The sequence below is a fragment of the Amphiura filiformis genome, chromosome 2 (assembly GCF_039555335.1).
Source record: "Amphiura filiformis chromosome 2, Afil_fr2py, whole genome shotgun sequence".
NCBI lineage: Eukaryota > Metazoa > Echinodermata > Ophiuroidea > Amphilepidida > Amphiuridae > Amphiura > Amphiura filiformis.
The window spans coordinates 64573336-64597792 of NC_092629.1; the positions used below are offsets into that span (position 1 = coordinate 64573336).

The following is a 24457-nucleotide window of genomic DNA, read 5'->3' on the forward strand; positions in this document are numbered from 1 at the left end:
TGCCGATCGGAGAAAAGGAATAGCAGAAAAAGCAAGGCAAAAATCAACTTTTCTAGGCATTGGTCACATGGTACCTTCGGGAAAGAAAGTTTCCAACTATACTATAAAGACCTAACTTTTAAGATGGTAAGTATGTTTGAAGGGGCAAAATATTTTTTTTTATCTCTGTCTTTCTTTATACATGTACGAGGGGCGGTCAATAAGTTCGTAGAACAAGGTACTTGAAAGAGTACTAGCCAAATTCTTTCTATCTCTCTCTTGAGCATGGTCACTACATACACTAATGTACCCGTCGCAATTTGTCTTGAAACCTTCTATGTCAACATAATGGAAGTCTTCCGATAGCTCCTTGAGCCACTCTTCAGTGAAGGCTCACCAGCATTGATCACCAGCAAACCTGATATTATGAAGGTAGGACTTAAAATTCTAATATAGGTTTCACTACCTGGAGGCCATGCCTGAACCACAACATGGTTACTTTAATTAACTGACCCCTCTGTCGTGAATGGCAGCTTGACAAACTAAGAATAGCGTACAGGACAAAATCCGAGAACAGCCACATTCCTACCATCAATCTTCTTCATGTGATGGCTTGCTTCAATTTTGCTATAAAAAGTGTATGATATATGCCTATGATTGCACTTTCATTTGGCAAATGAACTGTCATCAAGACTATCCCTGGATCTCAGAAACAGCGACGAAGACCTTTAGCCACCTATAGATGAAACTTGCCTTGGTCGTCATCCTTAGTGTATAGAAGGTGTGGACCTGAATATGTCAACTGGTATCAATTTTGTGCATGGAGATTCCGGGACCCCATCTAGAAGACACCCTGGAATACCCACATGTTAATGGATTAATATTGAAAACACATTCATCAGATGATTAAAGAGTTTAACTTCAACACTACACTATTTTTTTCTTCTTTGGAACGTTTTCACTAGTTCGACTAGCGTCTTCAGCAGATGGTGATGCTGTGATGATATCTTGTCTACAATCGGGATATCTCTCACTGATGACGTCATATGATTGACAGGATGACGTCATAGGATGTTACGATGTAAGGTCAAAAGGACACCAGATTGACTGGGAAAATGTAAAAGTTCTTGGACGGGAGCAAAAGGAATATTCCCGTAGAGTTCTGGAAGCAATACACATAAGGACTCAGAAACCAAGACTGAATCGAGACAAAGGTCTAGAAATAGACCCCATCTGGGATAACTTGCTGATGCCCAGGGGGGGGGCGGCGCTACATCGTAACATCCTATGACGTCATCCTGTCAATCATATGACGTCATCAGTGAGAGATATCCTGATTGTAGACAAGATATCATCACAGCATCACCATCTGCTGAAGACGCTAGTCGAACTAGTGAAAACGTTCCAGGTGAGCGAAAAATAGTGTAGTGTTGAAGTTAAACTCTTTAATCATTTTATCTACCACTACGTATGAATATCCACTCGTATACATTCATCAGAGTTGTCATATTTTGTGGCTATCTCATCTTTCTTATTTGGCTCTTTATTCATTATCAATGCCACTGTACCAGCGCGTATATCATTAGTGGTGACGTCAGCAAGTTTTTTGGACCTTGGATGATCTTCAAGGACGCTCATTCCATTCTTGAACTCTAAGAACCATTTCGTTGCTGTTGAATACCAAGGACTTCATTACCATTTACAACAACTGTACAGTGTTAATGTTTGAGTTTTCACCACCATGAGAAATTTCCATGATGACTCTGTATTCACTTCTGGTAGTACCTGTGAATACATAGAGGTAGGTTTCCTCTGAAGAGTGTCCTGCCTATATACAGTGATGCAAAAATATAATATCTTTGCAGTAATGTTTTGAAGGAACAAGCTTTCAAATGAGAACAAATTCAATACCGTGCGACAAAGTAGCATACCGAGTTCTACGAACTTTTTGACCGGCCCTCGTAATCTCGTTAATTTCTACATTCTATGTTAAAAGAAAACCGTTACTGTAAATGAAGCATTGATTTTACATTAAGTGTAAGAGACAAGGAGTGCGCTTTTATTCAAATGGTGTTTTCATAAATAAATAAAAACGTTTTCGTTGTTGGAAAATATTGTTATATTATGTTCAAGTGGGAAGACGTTTTTGGTAAATTAAAAGGTAAATAGAATATAATGAAAATCAGCAAGTTTTAAATCACCGCCTGATTTCTATGTAACATTAACCCTAACCGCCTAAGTGCTTTTTGGGGACGGGAAGGGAAAGAAGGAAGGTATAAATAAAGAGAGACAAAAAAAAAAAGAAGTTGTTTGGGTGGTATTCGAACCTGATGCCCCTCGCATGCCAACCACTGGCTCGGCGACACGAAACCGTGCCTATATATCACTTAGGGCGATTGCGTCAGCACACCATGTGGGATGCACGCACGAACAGCGAATATATCAAGTAGTATTTTGTAGTAATTAGTACGGTTAGGGTTAAAAGAACTTTACATAATTCATTGCAAAAGTGTTATAATTGAAGACCGAATTAAAAATACTAGTTTGCTTAAAATCCATGTAGGTCTATGTATAAGTTATTAAGTCATGAGGCATGTGGCATATGGTAAGATTATATCATGTGGTTATCATGCTTTATACTATTATAATACTTTATACAGTGGTTTCACTGAATCATTAAAATAATAATAATAATAATTCATTTATGCCTATACAAAAGTTACAGAATCTTGTACAGATAAAAGGTATTGCACTTATTTGAGTTTGATTTGTACACTTGTGAGGGCACTATTTATCCTATTTTCTAGTACTTGGTTCTACATCATAAGACCATATGTATAGGATATTGAGATTATGCTAGCCATTAAAGGTGATTAACATCAAAGAAACCACCATTTATTACAGGGCGCATTTGACCAGGGATATAAGACAACACAATGAGGGAGGTTGTCATATAAAGCAATGGTTGTACTGTATATGCATATATCGTGAGATTTGCTGTGACTTATTGGCCCCAAGCCTTGGGCTAAAGCTACATCGTCAAAATGTTAGAAATAATGTGTCCATTTCACCTTTGAAAGCAAAACGATGCTCGTATCAGTGAGACTTTTTTTTTGCCTTGACCCCTTGCCCCTCCCCCTTTTGTCGACCTTCTGAAAAAGTGGTGGCTACGCTACTGGTTCGTAGGACTACTTGGTGTCTTATAGTATTATAAATATAAAATCACGTCACTTGGTGGTCAAAGCTAAATATATCATAAGCAACGGCTCAGTTGCTTCGTATTAGAAAGTCTCCTACTGCAAGCGATAATGTTGCCAACAAAGACACGGCTGCCAAGATGTTAAATGAAATAGTGAAACTGCCCGTCATGTCAAACAAGTAACCTGTTTTAATAAGAATGAGATTGTGAGAAGCAATCAGCGACTTTCTTTATTGTACATATCAGACTTGACATTTAATATGGAACACATATTCGCACAATTCCAAGACTGGTCTGGAAGGGGTCTGTATAAACAGCACGGGCGCGGGCTAAATATTCATTGGAATGTGTCAGGAGATGGTGTAAAATAATTGTTTGATAGAAAACGTGCTCATAATGTAGAAAATTTACCTAAAATGCCGGATTTAGGGAGGCGGAATTTCAGCTCTGTGGGGGACACAATTTCGGACTGTATGCAATATTGTTCTGTTATTATCAAATTTATAAGGGTTTGATGTGAAATGTGAAACTTTGCCAGCAATTGGCATTCATCACACAGCTGAAACACACTTGCAATGTACCAACAAATACCTAAATTTAAATGCCCCCTGGGGTCAAATGTTATAAACTTAGGGAACAAAAACAAATTCATGGTTGTCCAATGATCTCACGCTGTTTCTTTGTGTACAGTAAGTATAACATTTGGCCCCAGGGGCCATTCAGATTTTCTGAGTGCGTACCTCCAAAGATACTGGTACCACTTTTAAGAGCAATATTTTTAAAGCTCCTCCCACCTTCAAAACTTGTAGATTTAGTGCATTTAAGTTCTGACGAACACTAATTGGTATTTATGTTCAGTAAAATATCACCTCAAATCTCAATAAATTTGATAATATCAGAATAAGGATGCTTAAATTCAGAACTTTTACCCTCACAAAAATCAAATTCAGTCTCCTTAAATCCGCATTTTAGGCTAATTCACTACATTATGAGCATAATATATTCACGAGCAGAAAATTCGAGCATGTCAATCTGCATTTAAAGCTTGGTGTAGAAAATGCAATAATTAAGTCCAGGCTATTTTCCCTGTCAAAAATATAGACCATCGAAATGTTTTCTCTCGAAATTACAAAAGGGTGACCCGATGATATAAACCACATCTATTCGTGGCCTTCATGGAGAATGTGTGGGGGGATGTAAGGTAAGGGACAAAGATAAATATATGGGAGAGAGCATTGGAATTGGAAAGGAAAGAGGGGAAGTTCGAGAGCGGAGAGGAATAGTGTGTAGGGGAGAGGAGATATCGAATGTAGGTGTAAGCGAGAAGAAGACTCTTGGGAAAAGGAAGATGGGGTTATATAGGTGGTGGAGTCCATGCCAGTCCATTTATTGTCCACGTGTGATTGACATCCGATATTTTCATTCAATATAAAGACAAATGGATATGTGTCCCATATTTGCTTAGCACAATAATGACAATAGTCTGAATAAGCTATTATATATATAGTCCTCTCTACACTTAAGTTTAATTTATTACTCTATCACTGAGCAAAAAGCGGTTGGTATTTTACCAATGAGGTAGCGATGCTTTTCCCAACGCAACAAAAGACGTTCTACCTCATTGGGGTAAAGCCAATTGTTGTTTGTTGCTCTGCTATGTGGTATAAAATTTAGCTTTAAATATTATGATTGCAGACAAGTTCTTCCCTTCTTTTTAATCCGTTGATTTTTGGTTTCTAAGCAAAAGAGAAGCTAAAACTTATTTTGGAACGAGGGAATGATAGAATGTCTTAAGAGCGTTGGTATTTAGTGTGAAGTGGATGTGCGTTGGGGTGTTTCTGTATCCATGGGTTTAGCTTACCTGTAATAAACCCACTGAGAATGGCAGCCCATCCAAAACTTAAGTGCAACCAGGCAATGGAGTGAAAGTGATCAGAATCAGACGAGTTCACCTTTGCAGATATGTACATTTCCATACCAAATACGCCTATTGCTCCTCCAAATATAACCGAGATGATATTAAGCACGATAAAGTTCGTGAATACAGTCATCAGCGACAGTGAGATAGCCATTACTGCAGATGCCAGGTAAAGAAGTTGTTTGTATGTCATGATTTTATGCAGCATAGTGTTCCCAACTCTAATTGCCAACATACCAATTCCTCCACTGGTAACTATAATAGTAGCCTCTTTCAAAGATGCACCTTTAGATATAGCGAATGATACCATATAAATTAACCATCCAGTAATAATATACCCACATGCCAAAGATTGGACAAAAACACGTGTGACAAAGCTAAGTCTTGTCATGAGATGTAAGCCCATAAGGCGTCTTGGTAAGTCGCTGAGTCCATGTGTATCATCAGACCCACTATTACAATGTGACATTGATAAATCAAATATTTGCTCGCATTCCCTTTTTTCTACCTTCTTCTCCACACCCAGAAGAGAGCCACATGGAACAGAATGAAGTACGATTCCACTGAGTAGAAGCAATGTGCCTCTCCAACCATAAGTATCGAGAAGGATTTGAATTGGTAGTGGTAATGTTAAAATAGCGAGTGCTGTTCCGCAGGAAAAAATTCCAACAGCGGCATTAAAGTACCTGTCGAAGTAATCCGGTAGGATTCCAATCACAACGGTTTCTTGAATTAAAAGGGAACCTTATTGGGGAGAAAGGGAGAAAGAAGACATTCAGTGATCAACATGAACATCAATAAATTCACACTTCTATTTTTTTTATAGGCCTATTGGTCTAACGGCACGCATCCGAGACCTTACGGAAAACAACTTTTATCACTTAGTTTTAGTGAGGACATGTTCACACATTACATAAGATATTTCAACATGGTCTAGTGGCAAACTGAATCCCTTGGCCTTTTTTGATGACAATGTTCCACCAATCCTATAAACATGTTGCTTGGATCCCAAGTAACATATTTATACGTGTTTACATAAATCCAAATGCAGCAGATGGTGGTCATCTTTTTTTTCTTCTTTTTTTGGTCAAATTGGCACCCATTTTGGCAATAAATTCCCAATATTTTCCATTATTATGTTTTCAGAATCTTGCTTCCTATACTTCTCCACACAGTAAATTGGTTCCTGGATTTAAAATCTGTAACTTCCACCTTAAATGTCTTCATGTTTCCTCATCCGGATATGATAATAATATATATTTATGTTCCCGCTCAGCCCATCCCCATTCCCATACCCTAACTCATAACCCTGTACCCTGTTAAACGTACATCGTTCTCTGATACCTATATCCCATAACATGTATCCCGCACTATTACCTGAATGCCCAATCCTTACCCCTCGGTTGGCATAACCATGTACTTTTGGTACCCCTACCCATCACTGGGATTCCTAGACCCATCCAAGGAACCCCTTAACATAACACAGGGATCCATAGTCCACTACCCAGTGTCCTATAACCTGATAAACCTGGAAACCCCAAACTCCATCCCCAGTACCCCTAAACCTATAACCGGGACCCCTGACACCAACTAGGAGAACTTTAACTCCATTTCTAGATTCTCTAACTCCATCCCCGAGACCGATGACCCGTCCCTGGGACCCAAATAAATTGTCCATATTATGTACCTGTAACCCCAGGTCTGGTCCCTTCCCTAATGCCCGGCACACCGACATCGCCTGGCTAATAAATATTTGATGCAGCAGAGATATTCAAATAAATACCGGGTGTCCCAAACGTCCCTTAACATTGTGAATTTGCCATAACTTGCGTTGGGTTAATAGTGTTGTTACAAAAATTGCATAGTATGTAGATAATTCTTTTAGAAATGTTATGATACCAAACATGCCTATGTGGTCATGACCCTTTGGCATGAAATTAATGGATATCTACCGTACCGTAAAACCCACTTTTATAAACGCAAAATAAGTCTCGTCATTTGAGACGTGAACACGATATAACCTGTTATCATTTTAAAATCTGTTTTGTTTAATTTGGCTGTGTTTGTTTGATTGTTTGTTTGTTTGTTTTCAATGCGTAATCTTCATTTTCTGTTTTATCTGGGTTTTATATGGAAACTACTTCGATGAACAGTTGTACGCGGTACGTTGTTCTCCATTGAAAGTCGACGTACTGGTCACCTTGGGCTTTTCGCCACCGCTCTTCGTATGACATCAATGTTTGTAGCCGATCTTCCTGTTCTTCCACGTCCTGCCCGAAGTAGATCATGAACAGATCCAGTTGATAGGAATTTCAGCACTAGTTGCTGGATTGTATTTCGGCTGGGTAGTGCATAATTTACATTAAACTGTTCCTTAAACATTGCTTCAGTGAGTTTGCCCGACTTTGTCTCGGCAAAGAACCATACGACCTGAATCCGTTGATCTATAGGAAATTCATCTTCACTTCAACTGTTTTAAAGTAAAGTTTAATATTGTCAATATATCCTAATTATAATCTAAAACAGCAGTCATGCTTACGCTAAGCCATGTAATCCATGAATGTTCATACTAAAATGTAGCGTGCGCAGTGAGTGAACCAACTCTATTGTTCAGGGAAGCACATCATTCATGTTCTTGAACAAAGAACACATGAGCTTGCTTTTGTGGGTTTGATACACACATATGTACAGTCGCACAGTAAGGTCAAAGGGTCATCAATAATGCTGTTTTTGGTATCAGAATAATTCTAAAAGATCAATCTATATGAATATGTTCTCCATTTTGGTATGAAGTAGGAAATATTTGAGATATGGTCAATTCACAATGTTAAGTTACTTTTGGGACACGCTGTACACGGGATCGATACACGTTAATTGCTATGCACGATTTTGATATCAGACGAAAATCTTCGGATACCGGGTTGGAAAATGATGAATATCTCCCGTAAATGATTTTTTCTCAAGAAACCAGATGTGGTCTCATACACTTGAAAATACGTGTTGAACAGATATGATAGTCGTTAGTTTTGAGAGAGTAGCTTGCGTCTTGAGCTGAAAAAGTGACCAAAATTCAAGATTTTAAATAGCGCAGCGTAGAACCTCGTGGAGGTAGTCTCAGGCCAGACTATATGTGGCTATCACGAACATACAGGATCGACGAGTGTCAGACCGACTGACACAAACTGGCTGTGTAGGAGACTATCGTAGAGACAGTCTATAAGCATAATGACAATGGCGAATGTATGCTCGCTGACCGTACAGAGGTCAGTCACAGGCTAATATCATTAGCCTTAGTCGGATGTCCTTCAGCCTACTATGCATTTAAAAACTATTAAACAGGTTGGAATACAATGACCATCCGTGGCTGTGGATTCAACCTACCATGGCATTTTCTGCCATGAAGATATCGGGCCGATGACACTGTGCCCGGTAACCTTAACCTCTTTCTTGGTACCCCAAACTCAAACCGTATTGCCCATTAAAAAGGCCTGTCTCAAAAAATGTGCAAATGGAAAGGGTCATCTTTGGCAAATAGGAAATACTGTTGTGATACGATGATTACATCAACGTCAAGGGAGCAGTCCTAGCTTTTAAATGCCGTTTGTTTTATTCATTTTGGTTTCGGCAATCACGAGACCTAGCTACACTAAACACAAATGTATGAATACCCTTCTGTGCCACTTTTTGGAAAACTGAATAGAATGTTATAACCAAATACCTGTACAGTACATTTAATAGGGATGACCAATGAACCATCAACTTGATTAGAACACTCCCATAGACAAGCAGTGCACAGTTGAGCTCCCTTTTACAATATGCTTGTTTCATGTTTGCATATATGGTAAAATAAATAAATATATAAAGGTAAATATATGCTTATGCCAATTTTACTCCCAATTGCTATTTTTGGACCTTGTCATTTTATTTCGTTCCAATGACCGGTCAGAATGGGAAACTTTGAAAATTCACAATTCGAAAAGTTCTTGACCGATTTTGACCATTTAACCACCAAAATCTGTTGATGAGTTCTATCCAGAAAACAATCGTTTGTAGCAATAGGGGCAACATGAAATGTTGATGGTTATCCCTACATTTAATAAAAGAACGTTCTTTTGCAGGATTAGAAATGATTATATACAGTCGCTCAATTATTACATTGAAGACGGGACAGCAAGATTATGAGATGCATTGCTACAGGTGACGGTATGACACGCAGAAGGAAAGGTTTCTGAGTAACCAATGTACACGAACAATAATGTTAAAGACCAAACTGTAAAAATGGACTAAACTGTTGATTTCAAGCAAAACCGGGTTCAGCTGCTGCACACTCGGAAATGTGCTTATGATTTGATGACAATCATCAATGGATTTTAAATCATTAGTCTAAAATTTCAAACGTATAATTATGATGTGCAATATATCGTTGACTTAATTTTGATTTTACAACAGAGTGTGCAATATTTGTCTGTCTTTAAGTTTTATAACATATGTCTTGAGTGACAAAGAGAACAGTATTTACCACGATAAAATCATTGACATGTACATGTAATTAATTTTACAGCAGAATGTGAAATATTTATTATATATATTTTAATCTGTTTTTAGTGGAAAAAGAGAATCATGGTAAAATAGTAAAAACAGTAAACACAATTTTGCATTGTTGTGTAATCGATGCATTCTTTTGATTTCACGACGAAACTCTTGATAAACTTGATGCTATGATTGATTTACATGTACAGCCCTCTTCCCTAGTAAAAGTGGCATTTTGTGATTTTACCCTTTCGTTGTTAACTAAACATAATCTCGAGATTAAAACAAGCAAATTGAACAGAACAAACAGCATTCGAGAGCTAATACTGCACCCGTGACGTTGATGTAAGCATCATGTCACAACAATATTTTCTAATTGCCAAAGAGGGCGCTTTTTACTTGCACAATTTTTTGAGACAGGCTGTATAGAGTAGGACGTAAGAAACTAGTGTACCAATTTTCTAGAAAAAGGTTGAAAATGTCGAATACATCACTATATGATACGGGCGACGATTTATTCACTTCGAGGACTGGCAAATATCAACATGTTAGTTTTTAATCATTAGCCATAAAGTGTGTTTTTTGCAAAAATAAAATAATTTTATGTTTGTTTGTTACTTACTTGTTAAAATCAAGCCTAGAAGCAGCGTGAATGGACTTGTAGCCAAAGAACACACAATAAGACCAGTACTTGCGATCAATCCTGATGTCATTACACAAACTCTGGGGCTGAATATCTTAACTAAAGCATCTGTTAGCAAGCCTGTTTCAATCAAATTCAAACCAGAATGGATATTTAGTTAGAAATTAAATTTGGAGTGCAAAGGTAAGGACATATAACTAGAAACGACGTATTCTAAACCGTGGAGTGATCCCCTCATAAACTTTGACCTCTAATCTATGAGTAAGAAACAATAGTGCTCAAAAACAAAATGCTTCAAGTTACCCCGCATGGTTAGAGAGAAACAACAGCGCTCAAAACCATAGATGTATATAATGGGTACGGGCTGTTTTTATCGTTAAGTTTACGCATTCACCTTGTTATCTTGCACTGCGGTGCTGTTATATACTGGAACTCCATTAGTTGCAAGTCCTCAATATTGAAGTCTCCGGCCTCAACCCTATCGTATTCGTCAGTGCCTAAGAACATCAAAACTGCAAGCCCGACAGAACTGAGACCTGCGACTCCAATAGTAAAGAATTGCAAACTAATAGGATTCCAAATTATAATGGCCCTACAGGGCAAGAACGCACGTCTGATGAGAGGTCTCTAACGGAATTAGCATTTTAAGGTGATACCCTTAATGTTAAAAGCTTGATATAACTTTAACCAACAGAGGCCGTCAGTAATCATCTTAGCACTTTAGTAGAGAGAGAGGGTTGAGCATTAAACCCAAAGCGGTTACTAGTGGCGTTGGAAGAAAGGAGCTATCGTACACCCTCGGAACTTCTAATCGACGTTTCTACATCAGAAACAGATCCTCTACATGCTATTTGTGATATAATAAATTGAACCAAAATAGAATCCAAACTTAGAATCCAAAATTATTATAGTGTGTTATTATATCCGGTGATAACATTGGGTTCTGGTATATGACCACCTAAGTGCCCAACTTACCACAGAAGTCAACATGTGGTTTAACGAATTTGGAAAATGCCTATCAAGTTAAGAAATAAATTATTTAAATGTTTTTTTTACTGCCGAAGTTTATTTTTATTCTTTTACTGTAAAAATAGTTAAAGAGAAAATACTTTTTGCTCAAGTAATTATTTAAAATAGTTTACATTAAGATATGCGTATCCACAGCGCAAATGACAGGGCGTATCGATGTATACGAGTAACCTTGCGGTATAGTTCCATACGTAATTAGAACACTCTATTTCAAATAAAGTGCTCTCACGTGATACGGTTTAGGGTAATTATAGACTTATTTATACAAACTGTATCAACTGATTGGTACCCACCAGATAATAACATGGTATCCAATTAATTTATAGATCAATATTGTCACAAAACCGCTTTCGGATATACATTCTGAATATTTTAAGAGTATCCAATGATGCATTTGGAAGAAGCCAGCTTTTCAACCAATAACCAATAATCAATCTTTTGATGCATCCTGTATTTTATTTATTTATTTATTTATTTATTTATTTATTTATTTATTTATTTATTTATTTATTTATTTATTTATTTATTTATTTATTTATTTATTTATTTATTTATTTATTTATTTATTTATTTATTTATTTATTTATTTATTTATTTTTAAATAGTAGTGTTCACTTACTAAACGTACAACCAAAGCCAGTCATTATTGAAATACTCGATCCAATAATCCACGTATGAGTGTCAAGTTGATGCTTTAAGTCTGGTAATAAAATACTGAATCCTTTGATGGTGCCTATCTCCAGGAACATACTGAAGGTAACCACCGCTAACACAAACCACGATCTAGCACTGTCTTTCACCATTGTCCCCCGATTCAAGCAAATGTTTTAACATGCGTATAGAAATGGGAAATCAGCAGAAAAGATGAAGATCTGCCATCGTAAAACGTTTAAAAAAGGTTACGTTACGTTATAACAGTTAATTTAATGACCATGATGACTTGTTTGTCATGTCAAAATCTCCCCTGTATTTACCTATTCGGGGGACTTATGATTATTGCACAGCCCTTAAGTTGCACAGATTTCTCTACGTATTATGTGGGGCCTATTATTATGTACAGTTTATAGACGGTATGCAAGACGACGTCACTCATGACAGAATAATAGTCATTTAAATATATAAAATTCTCACCGAGGAGGCTTCCAAAGGGGATTACACACCATAATACAATGAAACATCTGATTGCGGATTCGAACCACAGACCTGTCATTTCCACTATTATACCTTTTCAGTTGGTTTATAGAGGTTATCCACTTTACTCATGCGTGACTTCTAACAAAAGGCGCTGGTTCCCGTAGTATTCCTCATTCAAACTAATTCAATGCACGACCTCGGAGTTACCTGCATGACTTTGGCGGGCTATTTTGAAATAGTCATGGTTGCACATGCAGGTACTTCTTTTGAAAGTCCTAAACAAGGTATAGGAGTCGCTGGTAGGGTATGCAGCTTATAGAACACGGATAACCTCTATTGCATAAGGTCTATAGTGTGTTCCCACGCGTTTCCATCAAAGTTAAACAATAACCATATGACCAGTTTGAAACATAACATTGTCAACATGGTAACTTGGAATACGTCGTAGCATTAGTTCCTTTACCAAAATTAACTGAACTAAACTGAACATTTTATAGCTCCCGGTCAAAAATGTACGTACCTTATTGACGACATGGAAATACAAAAGGCAATGGCGCAAAGTCCGTGTCAAATCGGTGCTAACAATGCGCCGATTCTTATCGCTCTTCAAATAGAAGAAACGGCCACTGGTGTGAATTATAAGCGCCCATTACAAGCAAGCTACTGAGCGATATACAAGCAACACGATATAAGGTAAAAAGACAATGCTATACATTACAGAGATCACATAGTTCCAGGTACTACTAAAAGCAATAAACACATGAAAAAAACAACAACAAACAAACAAACAAAAAACAAACAAAAAAACAATAAAAGCAATATCATAATCGACACAAATATGTTAAAAACTAATTTCAAAGTCATGATATTGCACCAGCATGAAAGCAAAGTCAGTATGGTTCAATCAACCATAGTAATCCTTAAAAAGGAATGTTTTCAGATGGCATTCGAATTGACCAGTTCAAGTAGCATTCCTGATCATACTGCAGTTACTGTCCGTTTTCCTATACACAATACACAGTGCTCTCACCATTGACGCGCGACCTTTACAAATAGTGTATGTTAAAAGTATATTGCATTTGCCTAGTTAACATCACTGTGTGAAAAATAACCGGCCAATATTTAAACTATTCTCCAATAGTTTAAATATTGGCCGGTTCTAGCAAATGCAATATACTTTTAACATACACTATTTGTAAAGGTCGCGCGTCAATGGTGAGAGCACAAAATTTAGGCATGAGTCATGCCCATGAACATGCCAAGATCTTGCCATGAACATGCCAAGAACATGCCTTATTTTCGCTAGCAACGGGCATGAATTTTCATGAATTTGGGAAATTTTGATGGGTCATTCATGCTCACCCATGGATATTCATGCCCTTGCGTGCTTTTTTTTTGTCATGCGTGTAGTCAGAGCCTTGATATGTTCATGGGCAACTCATGGGCAACTCATGGGCATGAATCGCGGTCAATGTCAAATTCTCTCAACTTTCATGCCCATAAGTTCCTTATTCATGGGTAACTCATGGCATGAATCATGGTCAATGTCAAATTTTCTCTACTTCCATGCCCATTAATTTTTAGTCAAGGGCGTCAATTACAATTTTAATGGGTTCAAAATTAACGACTCATGAATCCTTGATAGAGGATTTTCAAAAGAATTAGAATGTCTTGCCATGTTCATGACATGAACATGCCATGTTTATGGCATGATTTGCATAGCAACCAGTAGCGAATTTTGGGAATACCCATGAATTATTTTTGCTTGGGCGAATTCTAGCAAATATATTTCTCTAACATGACCTAAAATTACAGCTAGGTTAGATGTTCAGAAATAGTCGCACTTTCGTAGAATATGAGTGAGGGCAAAGCATAGCTGGCTCATAGCTAGCCAACTCCCCGTGTTAATTGAATGGAGATTTGACCGAAAATATTGAGCTATATTGGTAACGGACCGCTCCGTTCTGAAGGATGCCACAAAAACGGTACAAGCTACATTTAAACTATTCTCTGAAATTCTAGAAAATACAGTTTTGTAACATGTCCTAAATTTTTAGCTAATTTAGGTGTTTGGAGAGGTCGCACTTTTTGTGTTTTAGGAAGGATATGTAAACGACAGATAACACCAAAAATATGAAGAAATTATTTCCAAACCGTGTTAAGTCAACAATCATTATGTTGCTCATTTTCAAGAATGCTGGTTAACAAAAAGCAGGCCATTGTCTCATTTCGTGAACAAAGGTTCACATACCATTGTTTCCTTGCGTTTCCTTTATAATCGGTTACCCAACTGAAGCTATAATATCAGCTTTATTGCGATATCGCACATGTAAAACAGACACATGTGCACAACCAGAGAAGATGACTGCATCATGTCTATAATGGCAGAGCGTTCCAGTGTGCTGGCCCACACACTGGGAATGCCGTATCTATATTATTGTGTCCGTGGACGCAGCGATGGGAGCCTGAGAGAGTTATGTGAAGAAGAACGGAGGGAGCGGCTGGGCATATAGCGGTAAATCAGCTCATCTACATTTTTAATACAAGAAGAAGAACATTTTACTTGATTCGGTGATACACTGGTAGCCAATGGAAGCGCTCAAGTATGGGAGTGATATGTTCTCTGCGTTTAGTGCATGTGACGAAACAGATCGAAGCGTTTTGGTGTTTCTGCCGATCAATATCCGACAGGTATACGTAAGAAGCGGGAGGTAGAACTAAACGTTCAGTGGAATATCGATGTATTTCATGATTTTTCCAAGCATGTGAATAAAATGTCTAGCCAATGCGACAAATGTTGCTTACATGAGTCTGAAGCTGTAAGATGTACGCATTACCAATCGTAACCAGTGGAAGTGGTTCAGAGTCAACAAAATGCAATATAACATCTCATTCTTGTCGTCATCAAGCCGAACTCTGGTTTTCACTGTCCAGGCTTCCATGTATACGCAAGACTTACGTGAGACTATTTTAACTTTTTTCAATTATACTGTGTAAGTAACGTAGCTGTGATTATATACGCGAGTACAAGGAAGTTTGGTCGCCATGCTTTACAAATCTAAGCGCATGTATCATAATAGAAAAAATATACAAACCCATCATATTGCGCATCAGGCATGCGCGTTTTTTTTTTGGGGGGGCTTTGGGAGCGCCAGTCCCCGGGGTAAAAGCAGGGGCGGCCAAAATGAAGGGCGGTGGAAAAAGAAGGGCGGCAAAAACAGGGGCGGCAAACAGAATTAGTAAGTAAAAATAGGGCGGAAAAATTTGATAAAGCAAAAAATTATTTGAAAAAATGGTACTCTACATAAAAATGTGCTGCTTTTAGGGCGCTAGCGCCTGAAACAGTTTTTTTTTTTTTTTTTTTTTGCTCTTCACATTTTTCAAACGACCGAGAAAAAAATTGGGTCAACCTTTTCGGGCTTTTGAGGAAGGGGCGGCAACAAAATTGAATTTTCTTCAGCCCCCGGGGTTGGGGCGGCCACGGTACGCCACTGTCAGGTGAATACCTTTCTCCAATAATCTTTTCACATTTTTTATTAAATTCTGAATTAGTAGATCATCATATGTAATGCGAATAAGCAAAAGTATTCTAATGAAGGCCAATGTCAATTTTGGGATTCTTACATTTTCACTTTTAGCGTATTCACAGCTCCATAATAGTAGAAACCAAATGTTAATACGACATGTGTTTACAAACTTACAACAATTTGAACCCCGGTACATTAAAAAGAAAAAAACTGAGAAAATCAAGTTTAGTCAACTTAGCAACGATACCTTTGTTTTTAGATATGGCTACGAAATTTGGTATAAGAAAACGCTAAATTTGAGCGTCTATACTGTGTCAAACAAGAGTAGTATTTATGTCTCTAACGATTAACGCCCTCTTCACTTATGTGCCGAACTGGTAATACATTTAGAGGGCTCTCATGTCGACTTTGAAACAAGGTTCCCTGTCGAAAAGTAAGAATCGTTGTGTAAATATGAAATACGGTTCGCTTTGTCGAAGGTTCTCTATGTCGAATAATAAAAACAAAAGATTCATTATGTCGAAGGTCCGCTACGTGAACTGAACCGATAGGGAGTCAACCTTTTCACACCAATAGGGGGTATAGAATTATTCAGGGCTTGTAACTCAATATTTTCACACGGTAGGCTACTCGCGCATTCTTTACACTTAACCCTAGAACTACGAGGATAGATTGTACCAACCCACTTAAGGGATCTAAAATGAGCGTTTATTGCGTTTCGACAGTATTTTTTGTGGGACATGAGAGCACCTCAGGCCTATCGAATTGCATTCTGAATACGAAGCATGTCTTTCTGATATCAAATAATTTTCATTTTTGAAAATCACAATATAATACAAATTTTATGACAAATTATAAAAATTTGATATTTTTCAAATTTTGATATTTAACAGTCCTCGAAGTAAATTATATAAATCCAATGATATATTCGTAAAGTGTATGAAACAGGGAGGAAAAGCCGACGGTCAATTGAAAATTTTGACCTTTCATATTGAAGATATGGATTTTTTTCCCAAACAGACCTATTTTTTTTTTTGGTGTTTTGGGAAAAAATCCATATCTTCAATACGAAAGGTCAACATTTTCAATTGATCGTCGGCTTCTCATCCCACCTACATACACTTTAAGTATAAATCATCAGATTTATAAAGTTTACTTCAAGTACTGTTAAATATCAAAAATATCAATTTTTAATGATTTGCCATAAAATGTGTATTAAATTGCGAATTTCAAAAAATCAAAATTATTTGATATCAGAATGACATTCTTCGTATTCAGAATGCAATTCGATATGTCTGATGTGCTCTAATGTCCCAAAATAAATACTGTCCAAACGTTCATACCCCAGCCCTTAATCATGACAAATTGTTCGTGTAATCGACACGTATCAGAATAAAAATTCCTTTAAAAAAGGAATGGGCGCCCAATGTGAGTTTGGTCGTGATGTGGTGAATTTCATGGTGTTTAGATTTGGTATTATTATCTCTTGCAAACCCGGTGACACCTCATTATAGATTTATGACCTGTCGATAGGTTGTAAGAGGGGATAGCCTTTTCCAGGCACGAATTGGATAGTTTTGCCTGTGTTCAACGACTGAGATAGAGGTCAAAGGCCATTGGGTGGCCAAAGGCACTGTTGATATTTGACTTCCATTGCGCGTAACAAGTAAACTGTTTAGAAGGCAAGTTCTATATCATTTCTTGATTCTAATGTCAAGACGAATACTTTAACACCACTTTTGCTAACATCGCGGTAAATTGAATTTTTTACCCCTGCACAACCAAAAATGGGATAAATTTAGATTTTTGTAGGATAACTCCGTAACGATAGGTTGCAGGTTGCACAGTTGCCCAGTTGTCCTGGAAAAGCTATTCTTGTAGGACCCCCTTTCCCGCCCCCTTGCTGTACCCATTTCGTGGGTGGTTTCTTATAACAAAATAAAAGTAAGAAATGACAATAACACCAAAATAGCCCCTGTACCATCCCACAAAAAGTATTTCATACAAGATCAAGTGCTTAAACAGAATAAACATAATTAATAAAATGGAATACACAAAATGGATTATATTAATATACTGGTGTGTTTTAAAGTAAGTTTGTTATGTTTTTAAGACCGTCATTTTGTATCCAAGGTGGCTTATAGGTGAAGAATTAATATATCATTACTGAGCATTGAAAGGTATCTTTTTAGATCATTGCTAGAAACACAGTGAGTGAGAAAACAAAATGAGAGAGAATAATGCTTGTGTATGTCGGGCGTGACGTTGGTTTACGCCCTGTTGTGCCACTTAACCCTAACAGGACGGTATACTACAAAATACTACTTGATATATGCGCTGTTCGTGCATGCATCCCACGTGGTGTGATGACGCAATCGCCCTAAGTGATATATAGGGACGGTTTCGCTGGCCAGCGAAGCCCAAGACCCGTGGCAAAGTGTCGCCGACCCAGTGCCTGGCATGCGAGGGGTCTCGGGTTCGAATCCCACCCAGAGCAAACAACTTCTTTCCTTCTTTTCTCTTTTATTCCTTCCTTCTTTCCCTTCCGTCGCCAAAAAGCCCTTAGGCGGTTAGGGTTAGAATAATGGTATATCCTGTGTTCTATCTGAGGATAGATACACGGTTGTGTCTCAAAACAACATGTTCTTATCTAAACTATCCTTTATCAGCATTGGATATAATAATTAAGGTAAAGGGGATCGATCCTGTATATAAACAGTGATCGGAGTGCCCATCTCTCTTTCATTGGTGATTGGGCCAGACTCCTCAATGTAATGTTGCTATAGGGGGATCGCTACACCTCCTCTACAGCGAGTCTGTTACCTTCCCAGCATTTAAGAATGCCGGTACCCATTTAAACACCTGGGTGGAGAGGAGTAATCGAGATAAAGTGCCTTACTCAAGGGCACAACACGATGGCGTCGCCGGGGCTAGAACCCACAACCTTACGATTATGAGTCAGTGCCCGTTCCGCTAGACCACCGTGCTCCCTTGGATATAATAATTAGCTATATATCTTTTCTCATAGTTTTCCATTATTTGTGACTCTCAGTCACGACGTTTATTTGTGCAGCTTGTTACAAGTTCGTCAATTCTTGCTTTCTTTAATCTGATATTTCCATCGCGCCCGACAAGTCGCACATAATCATCACAATATTTTTTATTAGTGGTGGCAATGTTTTCAATCCATATTCCATGCGTGACTCCCGTTCTGTCAACACACATTTTCTGCATTGCTGATACCCTTTTTCGAAGCTCACTAACGTCCCGCCAAAACCTGTCTTGATCGGCTGCTGCGATTGTTGTCCATAATGTTTTATTGTAATAATCATAAAGCTTAATATCAGCGAAGTTGTAACTTTCAATTTTACTTCTTAGAGTTTCAGAGATTTCTCCATGCCGGCTAGAGTGTATCCTAACATGTTGTGATATGTGGACAATATCATCTATATCCCAACATAAAAGATTCTTTAGAAGAACCAGCGACTCTAGGTAATATTCCAGAATGATAAAAAGGTGGATTTCCGAATCTAATCTTTTAAATATACGTGGAAAGTCATCAGTCTTTACTTCACTGTCGCTAATGCCAAGATAGCGTAATTGAAAGTTTTTATGAAAATCATCAGATTCAAAAAGATCTTGCATAAAAAATGCTTGAATCGGATCTTCAACTCCTGCCGGAATGGACACATGATCTGCAACTTTATTGTAAAACAGTGATTCAAAATGGGAGACGGGTTGTCGCAAAGTGGTGATGTATACTGCATTCGGTATAATTCTATCCATTTCCTCTTTTTGGTACATCGCGTGATTAGTCAGCATATCAAACCTGCCATAACATTCCATCATTGAATCAAACTCGTATATATTTTTCGACAAAGGTGAATTAATTGTTACATTAATTTTTGGTGCGACAAGTGTCAGATTGTGCGCAAATCCATACCGGTCTAGGATTGACGTGGTCGTTCCACTCCCTGTCTTATGAATTTTGATGTAAACAATCTTCTGCACGGGCTTACAATGTTTTGATAGATCTCTTGTGACAGCTTTATTTGAATATTTCGATGAAGAACTGTGGAAGAAATTTATGCATAGGGTAAGACATTATTAGCGGGATGGAGAGTCGTGGTGTCTGCCTTTAATATTGATACAGATAACACAGCTGACACATGCAAAATTGTTGGATTGGATTTATAAAGGAGATCACAAGGCTTGATATTGGGGGTTCTTATTGCTGCACCATGTGCATGATGTTTTTTTAGAAGGGGGTGGCGTCATATAAAACTTTCGTTATTGTTATACAGACTTGACATTAAGTATGACATTATTGTATTATTGTCATTACCAAGTGGTACCTCAACCCAATGGGCACACCCACTAAACGATATGATTCCGCCTTTTGGATGTCCACTTATCCAGTTTTTGATATTACAAAAACATATATCTCAATGACCCATGATAGAACAGTATATCGGTAGGTGGTATGATACCAAGGGGAATGGGCTATTTTTTGCTCATACCATTTAACAGAAATATATTTCACGGAATAATTCAGGCTTAAAATTACTGGAGTTACTAGAAAAATATGAAATTTGTTCAGATGAAATAATCTCCATTATTTTTATGGGGTAAAGTGAGTAAACAGAATACGAACTTCTGTTTAAAACGCTTAATTTGACACGATGTACTGACGGACCGTTGATACAGACCCGGTGCTGCATCTTGGAAAAAATACATGGAACGCTTGGCACACTATGTTGAAATTCCGTGCATAATATCCAAAGTGCGTTGACATTTGACACGTTTCTGCCCATAGCGTCGTAACTAAACTTCGAAGATAGAGCAAACTATACTTTATTCATTCCTTATGACCAGACAAATAATTGTACTTTTCGACAGGATCGGGACATTTTACGACTTTTGAATCCTGTTTGACCGTAATTTACCTCTACATACAATTGCCAGGACATTAAAGAGGGCGGCTCAATCCAATATATGTCTGTACCCTTCATGCAAGTTAACAAAAACTTTCAAACCTTTGTTACAATGATCTGATCACGGAACTTTAGCGCTGTTACTCTACTAAGTACATGATGTACGACGTAGTGATATTAATATTAATATAGGCCTATTATTGAAACCATTTCTACATAGAGGAGTTATGGTCATACGGCCTTCTTTGGCTGAGAGTGATTAATGTATATACTTACGACGTGGTAAAAGCCACATGACTACGCAAGGGTTCAATGTAAACATGGTCAAGCTCATCATTCCACATGAAAACTGAAATTTAATTTTCGAACAACAAGTTAACTCTAGCATTAATTAACAATCGGAATTGCATCGGAAGCATAATGTCATTTTTAATTGTGTTTCATTAGGTTCGAAACTTGTGGCAGTTTCAGTTGAGAGGTTGCAATAATACGCCTGCGCCTTACGGTCGTTCTGTCGTATGACCCACACATCATAGTGCAGTTTTGTGCACGGCAAATTTACCGTGACATTTTCAGCCATAAACCCGCTTAGTGAAAGATTAAACCGAAATATGCAGTACTAAACCATTATAGTAATCGATTGTCCAATGCACGTTTCTTACCACGTTATAATATTAATCCAATGAGCGATCGAATTGTCCGCTACGGTCGACTAATCCAATCGATAACCGCGCTATTGACATATACGGGCGGAGCTCCACTGACTAAGTTTTGGGGATTTTTCACTGGTCTGCTATCATTTACTCATCGAGGCGGTCCATCGTTATTATAAGAACTATGCTAATAATTTAAAGATTGACATGTAGAAAATAAACCATACTTGATTGACAGAAAGTACTAAATGTGTACCTATTACGGTTTGGTGGCACCCCTCTTCCAAACGCGGCCAAGTCAGGACGGCCCGGTGAAGCAAAATGTGCATTGGATTAACACGGGAGTTTGGATAAGATGGTAGATTTCCTTTCTCATACAAATACATGGTCCCTCGTTATTAAAGCTTGTACCGGATTAAAAATTCTGATATTTTGAAAAGAATGAGTAACTGAAACATAGAGCAAGTACTAAAATCAGAGCTTTTATACTTTTTGATATATGACGCTAACTAGTTCATCTCCTATACCCACAGCATAGCGCTATCAGTACGGGTCAATTACCTATGTGAGTGCCCCTGTGTTGTGTACATACATGTAGTTAACAATAACGGCATGATGTCCATGACTTGAATACCACTTAATTACTCGATAAGGACATAAGTCAACTTCATGTCATCAAATCAAAGTTTGTTTATTTTATTTCGTTAATTCAAGTTCCATGTGTATAAGGGCAATATACGTATTTTAGAAATAAGAATAGACAGCGCAAAATATACAATCTTTCCATTTTTCAGTAGCCGAAAAATCGAAATGGTATCAGTGAGGCAATCCATTCGAAGATGTGGACAGGCCGTGAATCGCAACAGAGCCTATTCATAGTCATCAGGTCACATTCGACACGCGATTTAATAAACCGGGTTTTGAAGTTGACTAAAAGCCTGGCTTCAAATATATTGCATTTTTTGCTTCCACGAATATGAAATTGGTGCAAATTATCATGACATAAAAATGACACTTTCTTCGCGTGGACGGTATTCACCGGTTGCAGGCAGCAGATCAAACTAACTGCCCGATGTCTATTCCGACGCCTTGCGTATATGACTATATCAGACCGTAGATAATCGATTTCTTATTATTTTATTTATATTGTATAATAATTCAATGAATATGATATATACATAAAAAATGGAATGTAAAGAAATAGTTTTCATCTCACGGATCCTCCATATTTGGGTGACCCATTTTGACATGCGACCGATCGTATGAGGGTTGATAAAGTCTTTGCTATCAGGGTGATGTTAGACAAGAGGCTTATCGCAGTTTCATATTTGATTTTAGAGCATAAATTAGTACGAATATTGAAACAGTTTAAATAGCATGATACTTACCTGCATGGAGCTATTAAAGATGGAGAAGCAATAGATTATGTAACACATTGTCCACTTGTGCCGATTTGAAATCTGACAAGCTATTCATCGAAAGGTACCTTTTGTTTGGGACAATGGGCTTCTGCCATTAAATCGGTAAGCTGACCCGACAGTGTATTAACGCTTTACCTAGCAGGCTACTGTCAATAAGTGATCAAACGAATGTCGCGTGAAAGCGCCTACTGGAACGAAAAGTACCTTTTGTTACCATAAACCCCAAGGGTGTGATTGAGTAGCCGTAAGAGCAAATGGCACACATTAGCCGCTGATGTACAGTTCGTTGTCACCCCACTGACTTTAGGTGCTTCATTTAAATAAATTGAATGCGCTTGCTGAATGATTACACATCAAGGTTGCCATGTCTGCATATCTATAGTACTGTATAATGGAAATAGCTACGTATACATGTAACAAATAATAAGTATACCGGTATAATAGGACTAAGTTGTTTCACGAATTGACATTGTATTTTATTTTATGCCATAAACAGTTGCGTACTGAAGGGGGTGGCAGCTCTTCTGTGAGAGGTCTTAGGAGGGGATGAGGGAGGAAGAGGTGGAGGAGGGGATATGAAGAATGAGAGGGGGACTGGAGGAAGCGAGAAAGAGGAAGAAACGAAGAGAAATAAACAAATAGAAGTAAATAAATAGAAAGGTAAGGAAAATGATAGGAATGAGAGGGGACAAAAAGTAAGAGGGGATGGAGAAGGGAAGGGAGATAAGATGAGGGAGTGATACTTTAGCAAGGAAAGAATAAGTACAGAGAAAGGAAAAGAAAGGAATGACAAATAAATGTAGGCCTTATAATAATTATTATAGAAACTAAACACAGCCCCCCCCCACATAGGCCTAACACTAACAGCACTATAGGCAGCCATTCGATGATGTCAATGCCTTTATGCGTTACGTATTTAAAACGCCCAGTCAGATGTATTCCACACCTGCCAAGCACAAGTCACCCAGTTTCGAAAATTGAACGTTGAATGTACACTCTCATGAATATTGATTGGCAACATTTTCCAATATGTCAGCGCTCAAATCGGATACAATACAACAATATACCATTCAGTGCGTTGCTTACCTGTATATAGTGAGACTCCGAGCGCAAGGGAAGTTACCAGTAGTCCTGTGGTTTTCCATTTCATCTTTAAGAATCTTTTACTATATAAGTGATTTCAAAATGAAAGAACATAATACTTTTACAAGAAGTGCAAAAGGAATTTCAAAACATAATATTATTTCTCTTAAATAAATGTGGAAACATGGATAATTGCAAAACTACTCGAATTTATTATTATTATTATTATTATTATTATTATTATTATTATTATTATTATTATTATTATTATTATTACTACTACTACTACTACTACTATTATTATTATTATTATTATTATTATTATTATTATTATTATTATTATTATTATTATTATTATTATTATTATTATTATCATTATTATTATTTATTATACTATCTATTCGAGA

The 24457-nt window shown here is 37.5% G+C and overlaps 1 protein-coding gene across 1 annotated transcript; it reads right to left on the reverse strand.

Moving 5' to 3' along the window:
* Positions 1–3246: 3246 nt before the first annotated feature.
* On the reverse strand, positions 3247–12101 carry LOC140142137 (monocarboxylate transporter 12-like). Its single transcript, XM_072164106.1, has 4 exons — positions 11918–12101; positions 10249–10389; positions 5040–5840; positions 3247–3362 (listed from the first exon to the last, which is right to left on the reverse strand). Exons 1-4 carry the CDS (start codon positions 12099–12101, stop codon positions 3247–3249), a joined length of 1242 nt encoding a protein of 413 aa, XP_072020207.1.
* Between the last annotated feature and the right edge of the window lie 12356 nt (positions 12102–24457).

Coding starts and splice junctions, on each gene's coding strand:
- LOC140142137 (XM_072164106.1), bottom strand. CDS start 12,101: ATGGTGAAAGACAGTGCTAGATCGTGGTTTGTGTTAGCGGTGGTTACC. Junction 5,841..10,248: donor TCTAGGCTTGATTTTAACAA/GTAAGTAACAAA, acceptor CTCCCCAATAAG/GTTCCCTTTTAATTCAAGAA. Junction 3,363..5,039: donor TCTCAGTGGGTTTATTACAG/GTAAGCTAAACC, acceptor TTATTAAAACAG/GTTACTTGTTTGACATGACG.